The sequence below is a fragment of the Panthera leo genome, chromosome A2 (assembly GCF_018350215.1).
Source record: "Panthera leo isolate Ple1 chromosome A2, P.leo_Ple1_pat1.1, whole genome shotgun sequence".
NCBI classification, from domain to species: Eukaryota; Metazoa; Chordata; class Mammalia; order Carnivora; family Felidae; genus Panthera; species Panthera leo.
The window spans coordinates 122,454,708-122,474,776 of NC_056680.1; the positions used below are offsets into that span (position 1 = coordinate 122,454,708).

General features: G+C 39.9%; 1 protein-coding gene across 1 annotated transcript in view; it reads right to left on the reverse strand.

The window, feature by feature from the left end:
- The window catches only part of KBTBD2 (kelch repeat and BTB domain containing 2), a 24,150-nt gene extending 5,915 nt beyond the window's left edge, over positions 1 to 18,235 (reverse strand). The window contains exons 1-2 of the mRNA XM_042921613.1: positions 17,945 to 18,235; positions 6,178 to 6,688 (exon numbers count right to left, since the gene is read on the reverse strand). Of these exons, the coding sequence (XP_042777547.1) occupies positions 6,178 to 6,347 (170 nt within the window). The 5' untranslated portion in view covers positions 6,348 to 6,688; positions 17,945 to 18,235. The remainder of the gene's footprint in view (positions 1 to 6,177; positions 6,689 to 17,944) is intronic.
- Between the last annotated feature and the right edge of the window lie 1,834 nt (positions 18,236 to 20,069).

Below are 20,069 nucleotides of genomic sequence, written 5' to 3' on the forward strand. Positions count from 1 at the left end.
TTATATACAATATATACAATGAAGTATAACTCGGCAATCAAAAAGAATGAAATCTTGCCATTTGCAACTACATGGATAGAACTAGAGAGTATTATGCTAAGTGAAATCAGAGAAAGACAAGTATCATATGACTTCACTCATATGAGGACTTTAAGATACAAAACAGATGAAGATAAGGGAAAGAAAGCAAAAATAATATAAAAACAGGGAGGGAGACAAAACATAAGAGACCCTTTATATTTAAGAGAGCAAACAGAGGGTTGCTAGAGGGGTTGTGGGAGGGGGGATGGGCTAAATGGTAAGGGGCTTAAGGAATCTACTCCTGAAATCATTGTTGCACCATGTGCAAACTAACTTGGATGTAAATTATAAACAATAAATAAATTATAGAAAAAAAAAAAAAGAAAAAAATCTATTATATACAGGAAACAATGCCAAAAGGCAATCAGTGTTGTAGAGAATACAAAACATAACACCCAAACGTAGGTGAGAGATGAAAAAACAATGCAAAGAGTATTACCGTATGCATAAAAGAGAAAAGTCTGTGGTGATCAAAAGTGGGATGACAACAGCACTAGCTTGGGCCCCTGAAGGACAAGATGAGGAAGGCCTTCAACAATGGATAAAACAGTGAGGGCAGAACATAACTGTTTTTTCCAGGGGCATGGCTGAACATAAGGGTTCATGCAGGAGACTGGAAAGCAAACTGGAAAAATGAGTGGCAGTCAGATCACAGAGGGCTTTTAGAGGCCTAGGAGGGGCGTGCCTGGGTGGCTCAGTAGGTTGAGATTCCTGACTCTTGATTTCAGCTCAGACATGATCCTAGGGTCGTGGGATCTAGGACTGCATCAGACTCTGTGCTGAGCGTGAAACCTGCTTAAGATTCTCTCTCTCCTACCCCTCTCCCTGGCTCACACTCTTTCTCCAAAATAAAAAATGGAGACATAGGAGTCTGAGATTTTTCTTATAGTGAGAACACTGAAGGGTTTTGTGCATGAATTTATCAGCATAATAAAATGTATTGTAGAATGAATACTCTAGTGACAGACCTCAAGTGGCCAAAGGGTAGAGACAGGCAAATGGGCTCTATGAGTCTACTGCAATAATCGAGATGAGGAGTAAGAAGAACCTGACCCAGGGTGGCAGAAAAGGATACAAAAGCTATCACAATGAATCAAGTTCTGGTGATTTTCTGAACATAGGGAAAGGAATAGAATAGGAAGTAGATAGGGAAATAAAGCTACTTATTTTCAAATAATTGCCTAAAAAAATAACTGCTAGCCACTGAGAGAAAAATTTTAAGATCACAGAATTGTAAGTCAAGTTAATCCTGGGAAAAGGGGGAGTTAAATTTTGGATTTAAGGTAAGGGCAATTGAGTCAAATGGAAATAATACAATAATCAGTTAAGTATTTAATATTAATGAAACTCTGGGGAAGATCAGGAATTAATACAGTAAGCAGTGGGGGTGCATGGTGGTTCAGTCGGTTAAGCGTCCAACTCTTGAGTTCAGCTCAGGTCATGATCTCAAAGTCGTGAGACTGAGCCCCACGTTGGGCTCTACATGGAGCATGGAGCCTGCTTAAGACTCTCTCTCTCTCTCTCTCTCTCTGCCCCTCTCCCCTGCTTGTGCAAGCTCTCTCTCTAAAAATGCACACAAAAAAATTGGTGGGCTGTGAATTCTCTACAAAGTGACATGTGTTAAAGATGAATAAGGTATCTGAGGGTGACTAAAAAACTCAAAAGAAAAATGCATCCAGAATCCCAATGACCAACCTGAGGTAAAGTTCAATCAGGATAAAAAAAGAAAAAAGAATGACACAAGGTCAAGAAAAGATTCATCAGAGAAATAAGTCCAGTACCATGCTTCTTAGGACAAGAGAGGTGGGGTGTCAAAAACTAGAATCAAGGACCACAAAGTCACTGGTGACTACCTAATTGCTCTCATGGTATAGCTCAGAATGAGGAGGAAGGACAGCAGCTAAACTTCAGGCAGTGAAGGAGAGGAAGAGTGGCACAAACAAAACCAATCAGGGTAGCTAAGGACATCCTCCTCAAAAGTACAGGATGAGCATAAATAAACCTGAGTACTGGAGAAGAGGAAGTGTTCTTAGAAAATATCCAAGACATGACAACAAACTCTTTAAAAACATACACACACACACATATATATATATATATTTAATGTTTACTTATTTTGAGAGAGAGAGAGAAAGGCAGAGAGAGGGAGAGAATTACAAGCAGGCTCTACACTGCTGGTGCAGAGCCCAACATGTGGCTCAATCCCATGATCCATGAGATCACAGCCTGAGCCACAGTCAAGAGTGGGATGTTCAATTGACTCAGCCACCCAGGCACCCCTAAAAACACCTATAACTAGCTGGCTTCACCTGTTTGACATGAGAATGGGAGATAACCAAAAGAAACCTGAAAAAGAACTGTAAGAGCTCTGAGTAAAAATGGAAGACTAGGGATCAGGTGGTTTATATGTCTATTCCAGCAGAAGGCAGTAATTTTGGAAAAGAGAGAGGGCAAGAGAACAGCTGACTATACAGACAACATTGAGACTGGCTATTTCTACATCATGGTTTTATAACACCAGAAATATGGACATCTGTGAAGGAGCTAAGCTTGCTGAAGACCAAAGATAGAAGCCTAGCCAACCTGATTATAAAAATTTTCTTTTTTAAAGTTTGTTTGTTTATTGATTGATTGATTGATTGAGAGACAGCACTCAAGCAGGGGTGAAGCAGGGAGAGAGAATCTCAAGCAGTCTCAGGCTATCACTGCAGAGCCGGACATGGGGCTCAATCTCACAAACAGTGAGATCATGACCAGAACTGAAACCAAGAGTAAGCTTAACCGACTGAGTTACCCAGGCGCCACATGAAAATTTTAAACGTTTTTAAGAAAGAGTAAATACTGAATTACATATTATATATGAAATATGGAAAAGTACCACAGTGGAAGAGGTGCTGAGTAATTCTCAAGTTAATCTCTCATTTGGGGTCTAAAATGAACTGTAAATGTTACTAAGACGTACTGTTTCAGAGGTTCTACTGATTCTTGGTGGGATGTAACTGGTAACTTAAACTACAAGGAAAGATGTATGTAACCCAAAAGGAAGAATTTCCAATAGTAAATTTCTACTGACTAGTATTATACATAAAGATATACTAAAATCAACGAACCTGAAAGAATCCAACTGAAGAACACTTGGGAAAAGATCAAATTATTATTGTGGAAATATAGGATAATCTACCCACTCCAGAGGAAAGGTATATATGGGAGGAAGAAATATAAAAGACTGTTTTCATCTTGGGGATTAAAAAAGCAGCCCAGACACAGGATTTTAAAGATGTGTGGCTTTAATCACAAATATGTATCAGACTATTCCTCCTACTTATAATTACTTCTACTTAATTCTACTACTTATTATCTGATTTGCTTTAGAGAGAATATATTTTCTCACAAGACCAAGGATGCTAAAAAAGGGAACTGGCCATTGAAAAGGAAATAACAGTAGCCTTAAGAAGACTGTGTTGTCTTTAAGACTGTAACATTATTGAGGGGCGCCTGGGTGGCTCAGTCGGTTGAGTGTCCGACTTCAGCTCAGGTCATTATCTCATGGTCTGTGAATTCGAGCCCCGTGTCGGGCTCTGTACTGACAGCTCAGAACCTGGAGCCTGCTTCGGATTCTGGGTCTCCCTCTCTCTCTGCCCCTCCCCCTCTCATGCGCGCGTGTTCTGTCTCAAAAATAAATAAAAACATTTAAAAAAAAATTAAAGACTAACATTATTGAAAGATTTAAGTCTCCTGGTCTTCAGGAAAATCAATTCTAACCCACTTAGTTAAAGATAAACAGCCTCATGACTAGAGAATTTAAAGAACAGTGTGTTACCTATACAATCACAAATAAACTTAATGAGAAAGGAAAAAAAAAAAAAGGGAAGACATCTACAAAAACGCAAGTTTACTTCCTGATCAAGATGATGACCATACAGAGAATATTATAGATGATGGAATTTCTGCACAGATTTAAAAATCAGACTAGATGACTGCTAAGGTCATTACCTTTACAAAAGATTCTATTCTATGATTAAAAATATCAATCTGAAAATCCACAACTAAGGCATAAAACTCTTTCTAATAATGGATAATTAATTTATAATTAATGGCCATTAAAACGGGACAGCTAATAACTCTCGGTATTGACTGAATCTGTAACTTCAAATTTCTAACACCATCTACTAAGCCAACAGATCTGAAAAAAAAACACTGACCATCACAATCATTTAGTAAGTTTTTAAATATGTAAAAATTCCTGAACTCTAACCCTGACTCACTGAATCAGAATTTCTAGGTTTGAAATCCAAGAACCTCTATTTGTAGAAGCACTTGAGGATTCTGATGATCAACCAAGTTTTAGAATCACTGCTTGCAAATATGCTAAGCTTTCTAAGAAAATCAATGTCTGAAATTGCATGAAAAATCCACAGCTTAACCTGAAACAATCGCAGGCACAGGAAAGATAAATAGCATTGGGCCTTAACTTCGGGAATCATCAGGAGATGTGCTACATTAAGAAATGTAAAGTTCTGAGGCGCCTGGGTGGCTATCGGTGAAGTCCAACTCTTGATTTCAGCTGTCATGATCTCACAATTCGTGAGATCAAACCTTGCATTGGGCTTTGCACTGGCAGTGTGGAGCCTGCTTGGTATTTTCCCTCTCTCTCAAAATAAATAAACATTAAAAAAATGTGAAGTTTCTACACCTTCAAGTATGTTAACCTTACAAAGTCAACATTAAACCTGCCCTGTCTATAGCTGACACTAAAGAACAGCAGAAATTAACTTTCACAGCTGATCCCCACTTATGACTACTAATATTTGTGGTAGTATTATACTGGTCCACATTTAACTCATCTTTATTGACCCTGTCCCTTTCAAATATTAAGTAAAAATTCAACCTAAGGGCAAAACACAAATAAAAGAATTTCTATGACTTTGCTTCCATTCTTCTCACAAAACACACAATAAAGAGAAACCTACTAAAAAGGTTAAAAGTTGCAGAAGATCATAAAAATGAAAAGTTAAGCTTTATTTACTTGCTATTACAAATAAATCAGCTTCTAAATTTTGATGCATAGAGAACAATAGTATTAATTACTAAATATTTAAATCTGGCAAGGAGTCTGGTAAGGCTAAATGGAGATCATAAATGATAATAGTAAACTAAGAGTGAGAAAAACACATTTTTGCAAAGGAAATAAAGTCCTTAACACACCTAAACAGCAACAATTATCCTCGAAAAGTTATCGTTCAGCCTACTACAACTCTTACATCAATGACGGACTACTCTTTTCGTTTTTTTTTTTTAATTTTTTTTTTAACATTTATTCATTTTTGAGAGTGAGAGAGACAGAGCATGAGCAGAGGGCAGAGAGAGAGGGAGACACAGAATCCGAAGCAGGCTCCAGGCTCTGAGCTGTAGCACAGAGCCCGACGTGGGGCTTGAACTCACAGAGTGTGAGATCGTGACCTGAGCTGAAGTCAGACCCTTAATTGACCTTAACTTAACCCAGGCGCCCCTGACTACTCTTTTCTGAATATTTTAAAATCTCAACAGTAAATAAAAATTATTCATTTCTTTTTAAAAATTTTTTTAACGTTTATTCATTTTTTGATAGAGACAGAGCGTGAGTTGGGGAGGGCCAGAGAGAGACACAGAATCTGAAGCAAGCTCCAGGCCCCAAACTGACAGCACAGAGCCCGATCCGGGGCTCGAACTCACGGACTGTTGAGATCATGACCTGAGCTAAAGTAGGACACTTAACTGACTGAGCCACCCAGGCGCCCCTCATTTTTCTTTATCTTTTAATGGCAAAACAGCATTCTGAATCTTTTTGCCTCCCCACAATGAAAACTTTACCGGAGTTAATTTCAACAAATTTCTTGCATTTAAACCTTTGCAAAAACTTCTTTTTCCTGTCCTTTACTTAAACATGCAAGGAAGTGATTTGGCAAGCACCATGCCATTGGAATAGAAAGTTTAAGCAAAACATTAAGATGTCATTTTTTTTTAACTGAAACGTTTAAAAGAATTCCCATTAAAACATTAAAATAAGCTAACATTCTACATTTGAAATTACAAGCCAAGCAAGATTTAAGTACTTACCTAAAATAAGAGCTACATGTTGCAAGAACCATCTTATGACAAGGGAATTCAGTGCCCTCAACAATTAACACTATGTCAGTAAACAACTGCTGTTCATAAAACAGTTTTAACTGTTCCAACAAGGACACAGCATATTCAGTATTGATCTGCCTCTCGTCTTGAGTGGACATGACTGTATTCCATTAATATCTCCCGGAACAGATTGGAAAAGTCAGTCTTACTGATGGAAGGTCAAGTGAATGCTTCAGAAATAAAGAAAGGAGAAACTCTGCTTGCTGTTATCTGTAGCATTCAGAATCAAGACTGACACATTCACTAATGAATAGTTTCTTGTTATAGGCTTAGAATCACTCCTAGGTCATCCTGTGTTAATTAGGTTCTTCAGTTTTCCAACAGTCTGCAGACGTCTTGCTCAAATTTACAATTGTTGTGCAGCTCATGAGTTAAAGAGAGTAACACACGAGGTAGATTTTGTGGTGACATCCTATGTTTTGTGGATCCTCTGGAGAAACTAAAAAAAAAAAAAAAAAAAAGTTCAGTTAGAGTATGTAGGCCAGTACATTTTTAGAATACAATGCTTAAAATAGCAGATTTAAATATAAATTATATTTATTCAAAGTTCAACTTCAAACATTACCATAAAAACGAAACATGACAAAAGGTACATTTCTTGTTGATGTTTTTTTTTTTTTTTTTTTTTCAGAGAGAGAGACTGCACACAGGAGCACAAGCAGGGAGGGGGCAGAGAGAAAGCAAAAAAGAGAAAGAGGGAGAGCGAAAGAGAGAGAAAGAGGGAGAAAGAGGGAGGGGGAGGGAGAGAGGGAGAGAATGAATTTCAAGCAGGTTCCATCCTCAGTGCGACGCCCAACACAGGGCTTGATCCCATGACCCTGGGATTATGACCTGAGCTAAAATCAAGAGTTGGATGCTCAACCAACTGAGCCACCCAGGGCCCCCTTGAGAAAAGGGATATTTAAAGTCTATTACATTTAAAATTAAAAAGACTGGGAAAAAATAATATTTATACTCTTAAATTAACTTTTTGTCTTCTCTACAAAATACAAACATCCTAGAAAGTAAGCAGCATATCAATAAGCATATATTTTAAAGTTACTTAAAAATAAAGAATTACCAACAAAGCCAAATACACTAGTTATTTGTTTAGTGGCAATACATGACCATAATTTAAGAGAAAAAGAAAAGAAAACGAAACCCTTTCTCTTGCGTGGAGAATCTCATTTTGGGAAATATATTCTAAATATACTTACAAACGCTTTATATTTAATATAAATCAACTATATGGTAAACATTCCATTTGTTAATTTCCAAAATATATATATATATATATATATACATATATATATACACACATACATATATATATACGTGTGTATTTTAAGTTTATTTATTTATTTTGAGAGAGACAGCATGAGCAGGGGAGAGGCAGAGGGAGGGAGGGAGGGAGGGAGAGAGAGAGAGAGAGAGAGAGAATATCCCAAGCAGGCACCAAGCTGCCCGTTATGGGACTCAAACTCACAAAAGTGTGAGATCATAATCTGAGCCAAAACCAAGAGTCCGACACTTGACTGAGCCACCCAGGCACCCCAAAACTATATACTTTTTAAATCTGTAGTTCAGTTCAGTAAGGGTAGCATAGGGAGTATATCTCTTTGTCCAGTGGTGGTTCCTTCCTAGAAATCTTTTATTTAAAAATATAGAATTTTCCGGGGGGGGGGGGGGGGGGTACAAAAAACCCTTTTTGAAACCAAACATGATAAAGAGACATGTGTTCCTACATGGAAGACTCTATATTATACGAATATGAACGTTCTCCAAAATGTATAAATTTAATACAAATCCAACCTAAATCCTATTTGCAGAAAATTCATCCGGAAGAATGCACAGCAGTTGCCAAGATATTTGAGGGGAACGGAAGGCAAGTTTTTCCTTGTGACTCTTGTCAATAGTAAAATGTATTAAAAATCTAAAATAAACCCAAGTAAATATAAGAAATTAGATATGCTAAACACTGGCATTTTAAAATAGGAAAACTGGCTTATTTCAACAAATAATGTTGGAACAACTGGCTAACCACTTGAAAGAGGGGGGAAAAAAACCTCTACATTTTAGTCCTATTGCATACCATTCATCAAAAGAAATTCCAACTGAATTAAAATTTAACTTTGGCAAAGGAATTACAAATCAGGAAAAGAAGAGATAAAACCCACACAGAATTACTAAATAGCTAAAACTATCACTTCTTTTCTAATTAGATGACTCTTAGTTCCCATAATGAGAAAAATCAAGTACTATTGACATGAAACCTATAAATAATACCGTGATTGGAACCACTAACACTTTTTCTCACAAAGTATCTCCCATATGTCAAAGAGAAGATCACATTGTACTTCCTGCCAAACTATACTATTACACGAACTGCTAACTTGATATACACTGTCAAATTTCCAGCCAACTTAACTCTGAACGTAACTAAAACAGGTGCAAAGGCAGAGAGAGACTTTGGGTCATTTAAGGTAACGACTTTGCTCTTCCAGATTTGAAAGTTACACTATAAATCTAAGTTCTACTACTATAACCTCTAAAGCTAGTAATACCTAAAATCACTGGCTATTTTCACATATCAATAATGCAAGGCCCAGTGAGGGTATGGAGAAAATGAGCATTCTTACACAGAAGTGTAGGTCAAGTCATACCTACAAGCTCTTATTCAAAACTCTTAGGGCTAGAGAGGCACCTGGGTGGCTCAGTCGGTTAAGCATCTGTCTTCAGCTCAGGTCATGATCTCGCGGTTCTTGGGTTCAAGCCCTGCACTGGGCTCTACGCTGACAGCTCAGAGCCTGGAGCCTACTGTGGATTCTGTGTCTCCCTCTTTGCCCCTCTCCTGCACGCATTCTCTTGCTCTCAAAAATAAATAAACATTAAAAAAAAATTAAAAAAAAAAAAAAAACCTCTTAGGGCTAGATATGTTCTGGAATTTAGAATTTTTCAGGTTTTATAGAGATAACGTGGTACATGTATCATGTATTACAAGACTCTCTCAAGGAGTCTGGCACAACACTCCATAATTGAACACACTACTATCTTTACTGTGGGAAATATGAACAGTGTGAAAATAATACTATAAATAGCCTGGTGTTACTTCAGGTTGAGTTCTGCTAGTTTTTCTTAAAACTTGATTTTAAGAGCTTTCTGAATTTCAGAACTGCAAGTGAACTATTACAGAAAGCATAGTATTTGGCATTGTAAATGCTGACTACCCCAATCTATCAATTCTACCTCTAGAAATTTATCTTACAGAAATGCATGCATTGATAAACTGAAAGTCCTAACCATAGCTGCAAGATCCAAAATCATCCTCATCCATATTTAAATCAGGTGACAAGAACTGGCAGTCTGGGCCAGGATGGATTTGGATCCCACTGCTAGACCCCAGAATTCCTTGCAGGCTAGCTGTACAGACTAGACTTACTCTGGTCATTTCTTTAACTTCATATTATGACTTGATTTTTTTGTAGTGACTTGATTTTTTGAAAGGACTTTTTTAGGTCTGATTTGTTAAGTCTCTTACTAGATGTAATTTTTTTTTTAATCATACGCATGATGCCACAGTAAAACAACTGAAGATGCTTTTAGAAAATTACACCATGAGCCAGCTTTATGTAAGCCTCAGTATGGCTGCATTATACACCCCTAGTCCCCACACCTTACTTTGTAATCTGGAGTACATTTTCTTCCTGATAGGGCATTTTTTATTTAGGATATCTTAATATTAAAATAGGCAGAAAAAAGAGGTACCTAGGTGACTCAATCAGTTAAGTACCCAACTTGATGTTGCTCAGATCATGATCTCACGGTTTTGTTGAGTTTGGGTCCTAAGCTGGGCTCTGCACTGGCAGCACGGAGCCTGCTTGGGATTTTCTCCCTCCCACTCTCTGCCCCTCACCTGCTCGCTTGTGCTCTCTCAAAATAAATAAATAAGTAAATGTTTTAAAAAATAAAGTAAAATAGGCAGAAAAAGTTATTTAGATATCATATTAAATAAGTGTAATAATTTGAACACCTGTATCTAATACAATTCAAAATAAAACTTCTCTGAGACCAGAGACTTTAAATATGTGAAAATATGTAAAAATGTGAAAAGTTGCAAAGTTTAAGATGACCAACCAACAACCTTCAAACGCCCGTAACATGAATATTTACAGAATCCTTTTCTCGTAGAAACAATACTTGAAATCAATATCCTAAAAATATTTCACAAAGCCTGTATTGTATTACTTAATTTCACCAGTGATTTAACAGATTTTATGAATTTTCTTTTTAGTAAATATATTGTGTCATGTATCATTCTATGTCATACCTAAAATTAGCTTCAAAGTAAGTCACACATCTTGTTATCTGAAGAAGTTAGCAGTTAGTTACCCACAGACCGAGTAATTCCCAGGTATCAGGGAATTATTTTTCTATCACAAATCAATGGCTACTTAAATTTAACTCAACAAATGTTTACTGAGTATTTATTAAGTGCTGGTCATTGTACTAGAAGTACTCAGACTGAGGGTTGCCAACCACTAGAGTTCCAAAATACCATATGCATTTATTCTTACTATAGATTACAGCCAAAACCATGATTATCATTTTAAAAAATGGTGTTTTAAAGACCAGTTATTGCAGACAAAAGCTAAAAAGGTGCAAATGGGTAAAGCAAGCCGCGTATAAGAAACGCTTTTCTTAAAATCCACCTGTCTTGATCTTTCATTTCAAAACTTCTGATAATACAAGAAATTTTATTCTTTACCATAAGAAAAACTGTAATACAAGTAAAATGAGCAAAGGAGGTAGTTGGCATTTGATTCCACTACTAACAGTGGTTCATGTTGCAGAAAGAGGAAAAAACTTAGTGAAGACTTTTTTCAATCCTTCTGTTTATTAACATATGCAATGATTATCTAATTTGAAAAAAAAAAAACTTTTAAAGGGTATACTACTTTCTCTTATCACAAAGACAAAATATTTCAGAGGCTTTGTAAGTTATAAAGCCTCTGTCCCAAATGCTTAGCTGTGTTTTTGTAGTGTCAAAGTGGCAAAAGACAGCATGTAAACAAATGGGCATACTTTATTCCAATAAAACTCATTTCCAAAAACAGGCTGCAGACCACATGTACCAATCTCTGCTTCAGACTGCTTCTTGATCAAATATTAAGAATCAGTGATTAAAATACATAACTCAGGTTGTTATCTCCTAGAAGGTCTTCCCTTTACATCACAATAACGGGAAAAACATACACCTTAAATGCTTAAAAGTTGAATTAAATGTAATTCGTAATCTAACCTGTATATGTTCCACTTTCTCTTCATTGAAAATATTTTAACATCTGTTCCCTAACACACACCTGCTTTCCCCGCCTGCTTTTCCCCAGGTTCAGTGGATTTCTGAAACACTTTCTCTTTTATGCAGTGTGAGTACTCTTTATTAAGGTTAAAAACAAACAAGGGGCACCTGAGTGGCTCAGTTGGTTAAGCAAGAGACTTCAGCTCAGGTCACGATCTCATGGTTCCAGACTTCCAGCCCTGCATAAGGCGTGCTCCTGTCAGCATAGAGCCTGCTTTGGATACTCTGTACCCCTCTCTCCCCTGCTCATTCCCTTGCTCTCGCTCTCTCAAAAATAAATACTTAAAAAAATTAAAAAAATAAAAAATAAAGTACATTCGTCTACAAGATAATCTGCTAGGAAAAAAACACAGTGAGAACTATATAGTCAAAATCACTTATTTCCTATTTTATCAACTACAATAACTACACGCAGTTGAGAAACAGAATATGTATACAAGATAATTTTTGTGTAAAGAGATATATTTTAAAGTCCTATATTTGAGGGGCGCCTGGGTGGCTCAGTCGGTTGAGCACCTGACTTGGGCTCAGGTCACGATCTCGCGGTCCATGAGTTCGAGCCCCGCATCAGGCTCTGTGCTGACAGCTCAGAGCCTGGAGCCTGCTTCGGATTCTGTGTCTCCTTCTCTCTGCCCCTCCCCCACTTGTGCTCTGTCTCCCTCTGTCTCTCAAAAATAAACGTAAAAAAAAAAAAAATTTAAAGTCCTATGTTTGAAAGCTAGTCATAAGAAATATTCCACAGCGAAAAATGACGAGAGTAAGAAATGGGAGTTGTACAAACACGATATAAAAAAAATTCAGAATGTACTAAAGTGCACTGTACTTTGACATAAAAACTATGGATATTCTAACATTTTCTTTAAATGTCTATTTTTAAAAAAAAAAAATTTTTTTTTAACGTTTATTTATTTTTGAGACAGAGCATGAACGGGGGAGGGGCAGAGAGAGAGGGAGACACAGAATCGGAAGCAGGCTCCAGGCTCTGAGCCATCAGCCCAGAGCCCGACGCTGGGCTCGAACTCACAGACCGCGAGATCGTGACCTAAGCTGAAGTCGGATGCTTAACCGACTGAGCCACCCAGGCGCCCCTAAATGTCTACTTTTGAGAGAGACAGACACAGAGTGCAATCAGGGGAAGGGCACACACACGTGCGCGCACACACACACACACACACACACACAGAATCTGAAGAGGCTCCAGGCTCCAAGCTGTCAGCACAGAACCCGATGCAGGGCTCGAACTCACGAACTGCAAGATCATGACCTGAACCAAAGTCAGACGCTTAACCAAATGAACCACCCAGGCACCCCTCTAAATTCTTTTCCTAACTTATGGGTTCATTTCAACGTTTTTCAGTGATCTACCTGACAGCAGAGAACAACAACAATGAATAATGTTAGAATGCCACGTACAGGAGGAGATCTTTTCTTCTACTCTCTACCCATAGACTTTCTGCAAAAAATCAGGGGACAAAGTCCAACTTATTCTTAAATCTAAGGACTTCCTATAAAAGTAGGAAATTTATATTGTGACTGAGAGAGAAAAAGAAAAGCAAAAGTTTTGATTCTAATACATTTTTTCTCTAGGCTACCCAAGCTTCCAAGGTACTTTGAGTGGATTCCACCACACAAAATAGTTTCAAAAGGAACAAGCACTGCTATTCCATGATCATCAGGATTAAATCAGTCAGCAATCCATATTAATATACACAATTCTATTTAAAAATGTGAAACTCCTCATGAGAAATTATTTCAACAGATTTTCCTCAAATAATCAACATGACTATAAAATAAATCTTCATAGAGCCAACCTGTTTTACACTTTCATCATTAAATCAGAAATATAGAAAATCCAACTTTAAAATTACTCGTACTCCAGAAGTTTAATCTAGTTGTCTGAAATCCTCACTTCATTTTCCTAAAAAAATAACAGTACTACAAAAAAGGTGGTTAAGTCATGAGGCTCCAAAAGCCAACATATGCCCCAAAATGTATCTATAAAGAAAACCTACACAAAGTACACACTGTAATAATGACAATTAAAGAGATAACAGTAACAATAGGGGCGCCTGGGTGGCTCAGTACTTCTGCTCAAGTCATGATCTCACAGTGAGTGAGTTTGAGCCACACATCCTCCAATATGTGCTGTCAGCACAGAGCCCACTTTGGATCCTCTGTGCGCCCCCCCCCACCCCCGCCGTCTGCCCCTCCCTTGCTTGTCTGCTCCTCCCCTGCTTACGCTCTCAAAATAAATAAACTGGAAAGAAATAGTAGCAATTTATATTGTATAGATTCTGAACATTGACTTTAAAGGAACAGAAACCAAGATTAATTGGAGAAAGGCTTGAAATATTGAAATTTTAAAAGTTAACTCCAAACACTCAAAAGATTTCAGAGGTTGATGGCTAAGGGTTCTATTAGGGGGAGAGGAGGTATCAAATTTCACCCTGAAACCTAGTTTTCAACCCCACAGGTGTGTCATTTGCAGTACCCTTCCACTGAGTAGCTAAGAAACACAAATAGAGCATTTTCCAACGCTAACCAGGCAAAACAGAGAAGATAAAGGAAAGAATAAAGGATTAAATACCTGCTGCAGGTGAAAATGAGATTGATTAGCAATTAAGTGAGCTGTGTATGTTAAATGAAATTAAAAGATGGAAGGAGGTTGCCAACAAGGACTACACAGAAAATACATAAAGGATGAAATGATAGAGAGGAAGGGCAGTGAACTATAGATCATGTATGAAGCACTTTCCAGTTTTATATTTTTAACTTAGATGGTGCTGCATCTTCCAATGCCACAAATGCCAATACAAAAGATTGAAGACTTCTTGGAAAGGATCCAAGGCATTCTGAATGTCAAGTATTGCCAAAAAATTAAGAGCATGAACTGTGGAGCTGTGAAAGCCCAATTCTTCAACTAGTTGTGTGACCTTTTGTAAGTTATTTACTTTCTGTGCCACAATATGCTAATTGGTAAAATGGAAGATAAAAACAAATCTCTTTTCAGTGAGCTGAATAAATTAATTTCATAAAGATCTTCGGATGATGCTTGACACAGAACCCTACCACACAAACCTGCAGTTATATTATTAATGCAGTCACTGGCCAGGCTTTTTGTGGCACTTTCCCAACTCCTGAATCTCCACACCTATACAGGTCCAGGCGTCCCAATTACAAAGTCTCAGTACTCAAACACGGTTCTCTTTTTACCAGGGGTGAAAGGGATCTTAAAAAACATTCATTCAAAGATTTAGGGAGGGTTTTGATGGTACAAATCACAGAACAAACTGGCTCAACAAAGACTAATCTTGAAAGGGCCGATGCCAGTGCAAAAAAACTAAAGGAGAACCAGGAAGCACCAGTCACAAAACAAAACTTTGTTCGTATCAATGAGGCAATAGATTTCTCCTCAGGGAGGACAAAAAAGATTGGTGCCAAGAAGCTTGCTTTCAAGTTAACAAAACCATCCTGACAGTTGAGAATATTTGGAAGACCGCTTGGTCTTTAGACTGATTGTCAACCACTACACAAACAGTATTTTTTGGAGGCGTGACAAACATCAATTAAAAAAAATACCTTGCCTTTTAAAGACTTTATAAAGTTTGATAAATTTCAGTATAGCTTCCCCTATTCTAACCAAATTAAGAGCTCAGGTCTATTCCTTTCCAACCACAATGAAAAGACTACAGGACTCCACCAAGTCAATTATGCTCAGCACCCTAAGTAAATTCAGATCACAAGTATAAGCTCCTATATACTACATTACGATTAGTAAGTTACTTCACTGTTTAAAAATTAAACAAGAACAACAAAATATTAAATGAGAACACAAAGGAGATGCTACCTGTGATAGAATAGTCATATGAGTATAGTATGTCCTTGTACTTTGGATATCATTTTTCGATTTTTCCTCTCAGCTCTACATAGTGACTGATGAAAGCTGGAGAAATACAGGCTAAAGAAAAACTGACCTTAACTTTTTCACTAGGATTTCACTTTCCATCAAGTCAAAAATCTTTTCAATCACAGCAGAAGAAAATATTTCCCAGACAGTCAAACATACTCATAAGGTCACTAAGGGCACAGCCAGTTTATGATTATGACTACTGAAGTTTCTCAGTTTATATCCCAAAAAATAAACTGAGGAATACTTAGAATCCTCTGCCTACCATGGAAGCCACCGCCATGTCACCACTTGTCAGAGGTGTGGAAGTAGAGCAAAGAAAGTGAACAATTTTAAAAGCTTCTCTCATTAAATTATATTTTCTCCAAATCTTCCACAACAATCCCTTCTCCTCCCACACTGAGAACAATCTAGGTACTGCAAATTCCGGGCAAAGGAACCAGGAGTAATCTTCAAATATTTAAAAAATTACTTGCAATCAACCTGTCATTTTTTATACTGAGTTAAATGTTACTTGCTGTATTCAAACTGCACAAAAGTGAAAACGATAAAGCTGATATATAATGAAGAACTCTGATATTTTCATTCATATATTTTAGGACAGTAAGACAAATCCTTTTTCCTGGCCTTAGAAAAGTGGGCAATGAGAAAAACAACTCTTGTCTAAATAAATGTGTAAAATCTCTTGGCTTTTCAGACTGCATTCAAATTTCTAGGAATTCAATGTTCAATGTTTAAAATCTACGAAACAGTTCATCATTTCCATTAACCAGGAGAAAGAGAATCTATAGAATTGTGTGGACTTAAGCACTATGACCCGCTATTCCAACCCACCTCCTTAGAGGCCCCATGAATAACTAAAGCTAACAGATCTTATTTATGGTAACGCTTCCTATGAGAGCAAACAAAAAGGGGAGAAGTTACTGTACTTAAAACTCCTTCCTACAAAACTCCGCGTAGAGAAATTAGCACTAGGTGTCAGAGTGGGAAGATAAAGCATGCACAACAGAAATGCTACAGTCCTGTATAGCTGATCAACAGACAACTTCTTGAGAATTTCAGGGCCCAATGTAAAGGGTTTTCAACAAGCAGTAGAACAAAAGATCAAAGTGTGAAGAATACGCTTAACGTTAGTCACCAACCAGATGAGAAGAATACCAAATATCACACGGCCAAAACTAGAAAATAACGGCCTAGTTTGATTCTTCAATTTATTTCAGGTCAGAAAAAAAAAGTCCTCCTGAAAAAACGTTACCAAAGGTTAACTAAGTCACTCACAACCCAAGAGATTTGAATACTCAAATTCAGGCAAAAATTCACAACTCAGAGGGAAGGAAAAAACAAAAAGAGAAGAAACAAACCACCCCGGTAATTAGTTGCTTCAATAAAAGAAAATGTAATTTTGGTCAGACCACATTACTGATAGGGTTTTGTTTCTGAATGCCTGAATGTTCAGTGAGCCAGACGTACAGATTCATGTATAAACAACACGTGACCAGTCCTGTACCCTACATTTTTATAAGGCTAAGTGATCTAGAAGATAAATACTGCATACAAACGTGCCCTTTTAAAGTTAATTTTACATTTGGGTTCTTCTTCTATTTTCACTTGAAAGGACCATAGTGGTAGCGGACAATTCTAGGGATCTGTAGCCCATGGAGTATGTACTCCTCTCCCTTTAAGGTCGCTGTAAAAGGAGATCTTAGATTGCTAAACTAGAATACAAAAGACGTTAACTCCGGAATAACTGCTCCAAATCAAATCAAAGGATATTCTTCTACTTCACGGTTTGTCAATTCATAGGGAGAGGGAGGTGGTCGAGTTCAAATAAGTTAACGATTTCACAGTCTAAAGTAAACACGTACACAATTTTGTTTCAAAGGGCAGCTTCTGCTTTCTTTTTAAAATCGTTAGATCATAATGGGACCTCTGCTAATTTACACATCTCCTGCTTACTTCAGATATACTGGGAAGAAAAAAAATGCAAGGAAGGGCTTGCCCTTCTCCGGCCCACCACCTCGCGAACACGTCGCGAGGCATTAAGGGAAACGGTTTTATTTTGGCAAAGGCGGGCGCCAGCCGGGGCCAGGGAGCCGCCTGGGAGCCCCGCGGCCCCGAGGCGCCCCGAGGCCGGGGCCGGAAACGGCCCCGCGAGCGGCGCACCCGCACACCCCAGCCCCACACACCGGCCCGGCTGCGGAGGGGCCGCCGCGGGTGCGGAGGGCGGCGCCGGCTGCCCGCGCCCCTCCCCCTACCGCGGCGGAAGCGTCTCGGGTTTGAAAGATGCCGCCGCCGCCCCCCGCACCCCCCCCCCCCCCCCGCGCCGGCAGAGCCACAAAGGGCCGAGCCCCCTCCCACTGCTGCCCTCCTTCCCCAATTCCTCCACAGGTCTTGGCGGGCTCCCCCCGCCCGCCCCTATCTCCCGCCCGGCGTTGAAGACGCCTGCTCACCCGTGTCCCCAGGTCCCAGGGATCGGGATCCGGTGCGGCCGGCGGCCCCGAAAACACTGGGCCCCTCGGGCGCGGCGGCGGGGGCGTGGCCCTCCCGCCGCGGCCAGGGCCGGGGTCTCGCCTCCGCCTCCCCCGAGGAAGGCTGGCGCCGTCGCCTCGTCTTCCTTCCGGCTTTCCCTCGCGCCCTCCCTCGGTCGGTCCGTCCTGCGCGGAAAGCAGCGTCCTCTGCGGGCGCCGCCGCACGCTCCTTAGGGCCCGACCACCGCCAGACTCCTCCCCCGGGAGCCGCGCCGCCGGGCCGCGAGACGCCCGGCTCGCCGCTCCCGCCCCGCCCCTGCGGCGCGCGCTCGCCCCCTTCGCGGGCCCCTTCCGCGGCCCGGGAACGCGCGGGCAGCGGACGGCGGGCCAGCCTTCGCCAGGTTTTAACTCCCGCCGCTTGCGCCCGCCTAGCGGCACAAGCGGCAGTTTTGCAGTTTCCCGGGTTCTTGAGACCCCCACCCCTTTCCCGCGCCCTTCCCCTAGCTTCCCCCGCCCTTTTCCTTTGCTGGATCCCACCGGAAAGCCAAAACAATTGGGTCCGCGCAGGCGCAAAAAAGGAAGCGGAAAGAGGAGGAAGGGAGGGGGCGGTGCGAGGTGACGGGGAGGTGCTTTTGGAGGGGTTTCCCGGAGAAGGTCAGCGGATAGCCCGCGGAGGGCGCGTGCGCGACCAGGCGGTGGTCGCTTCCTAGAAGCGCGGGCTTGGGGCTCAGGCTTAGCCTCTCGAAAGGAGAGGCCCGAGAAATTCAATGCTAGGAAATCCAGACCCCAAAGCACCAAGTTTTATGCCGGAGGCTGTTTTTCCCCCCTTGAAACACAGAAATTTGTAGGCTGGATCGGGAATTGAGAATGAGGAGGGCTAGACATCAGACCATAGGAAGAAGGGGAGACGTTGGGTGACTGGCTGAGTGGGCTTTGTCTCAGACCCTGCTCTCCAAACGCGCCTTCCACTTTCAGAGCTTGTTCGGTTTTCCCGATCTCATCAAGAGAGGCTTCGTGTCCGTCTTTCAAGGCCAAGGAAAACCTAAAAGCAACACCTGAAAGGGCCCACAGTTCTGGGGAGGAAGCAGTTTACAGGGTGCGGGGTTGGGGAGGCAGCCGCATACGAAGACTTCAGATAGGTTTGTGCTGCAATGCGGCGGCTACCTGCTACCCCGCCCCCCGCAAGTTCCAAAGGAGCGCCTTCTAGCCTCACAAGAGAAGCTTTTGTAGCAGCAGATGGCTGTGGCCCACGCTGGTTTGGTTAACTTGGTACATACAGCTTGCTAGCAAGCAGAAAGTTGTAGATTTGCTCTCTCATTTGATAGAAGTTATTCATGGATGCAAAATTGTCAGGAATGCCCACACAGACTTCACCTACCTTCGTAATTTACACTCTCGGCACAAGCCCAATCTGGAAAATGTACATGACTAATTATAAACTAAAAGCATGTAAGTTACCAAAGAGCTTCTTCCTGTAGGCTAGGTTAGATCAACTGAATGCACGCCAAGATGTGTGTATTTGGGAATACTGGTAAAGGATTTTACAGTAGAATTTAGAAAATAGATTCATTCAACAAATCTTTATTGAGTGCCACGTATGCTGTTTTGATATTAACAAAAAAAGCTATAACAAAGATTCAGTCACTTTGCAGGCTTGAGCACCTACTCAGTGCCAGACAAGAAAGCACAAACAAACAATACTTATGGTTAGAGTTTGTGTTTCATCCTGCAGACAACAGAGTCATTTAAGATATTTAAGAAGAATATCTTGATAAGATTTTAGAAAAATAATTCTGAAGGATGGTGGATAATCAGACTGGAAAGTGGGGAAACTAGTTAGAAGGCTGTTAAAATAATCCAGGTAGGAGATGGGGAGAGTGTCCAAACTAATTTAGTGGCAGTGAGAATAGTGAAGCAGAGATAGATTTGAAACCAGCTAGATAGAGTCAATAACACTTGTTTACTAAGAGGATGAGGGAAAATAAGAAGTGAGAGAGGGCTGAGTTTTCTAGTCTGGGTGATTAGAGAGCAATATCAGTAACTATAGGAAGAGTAGCTAATTGTGAGGATGAAAAAGAGGACTAAAATTTGTTTTAATAACTGTACA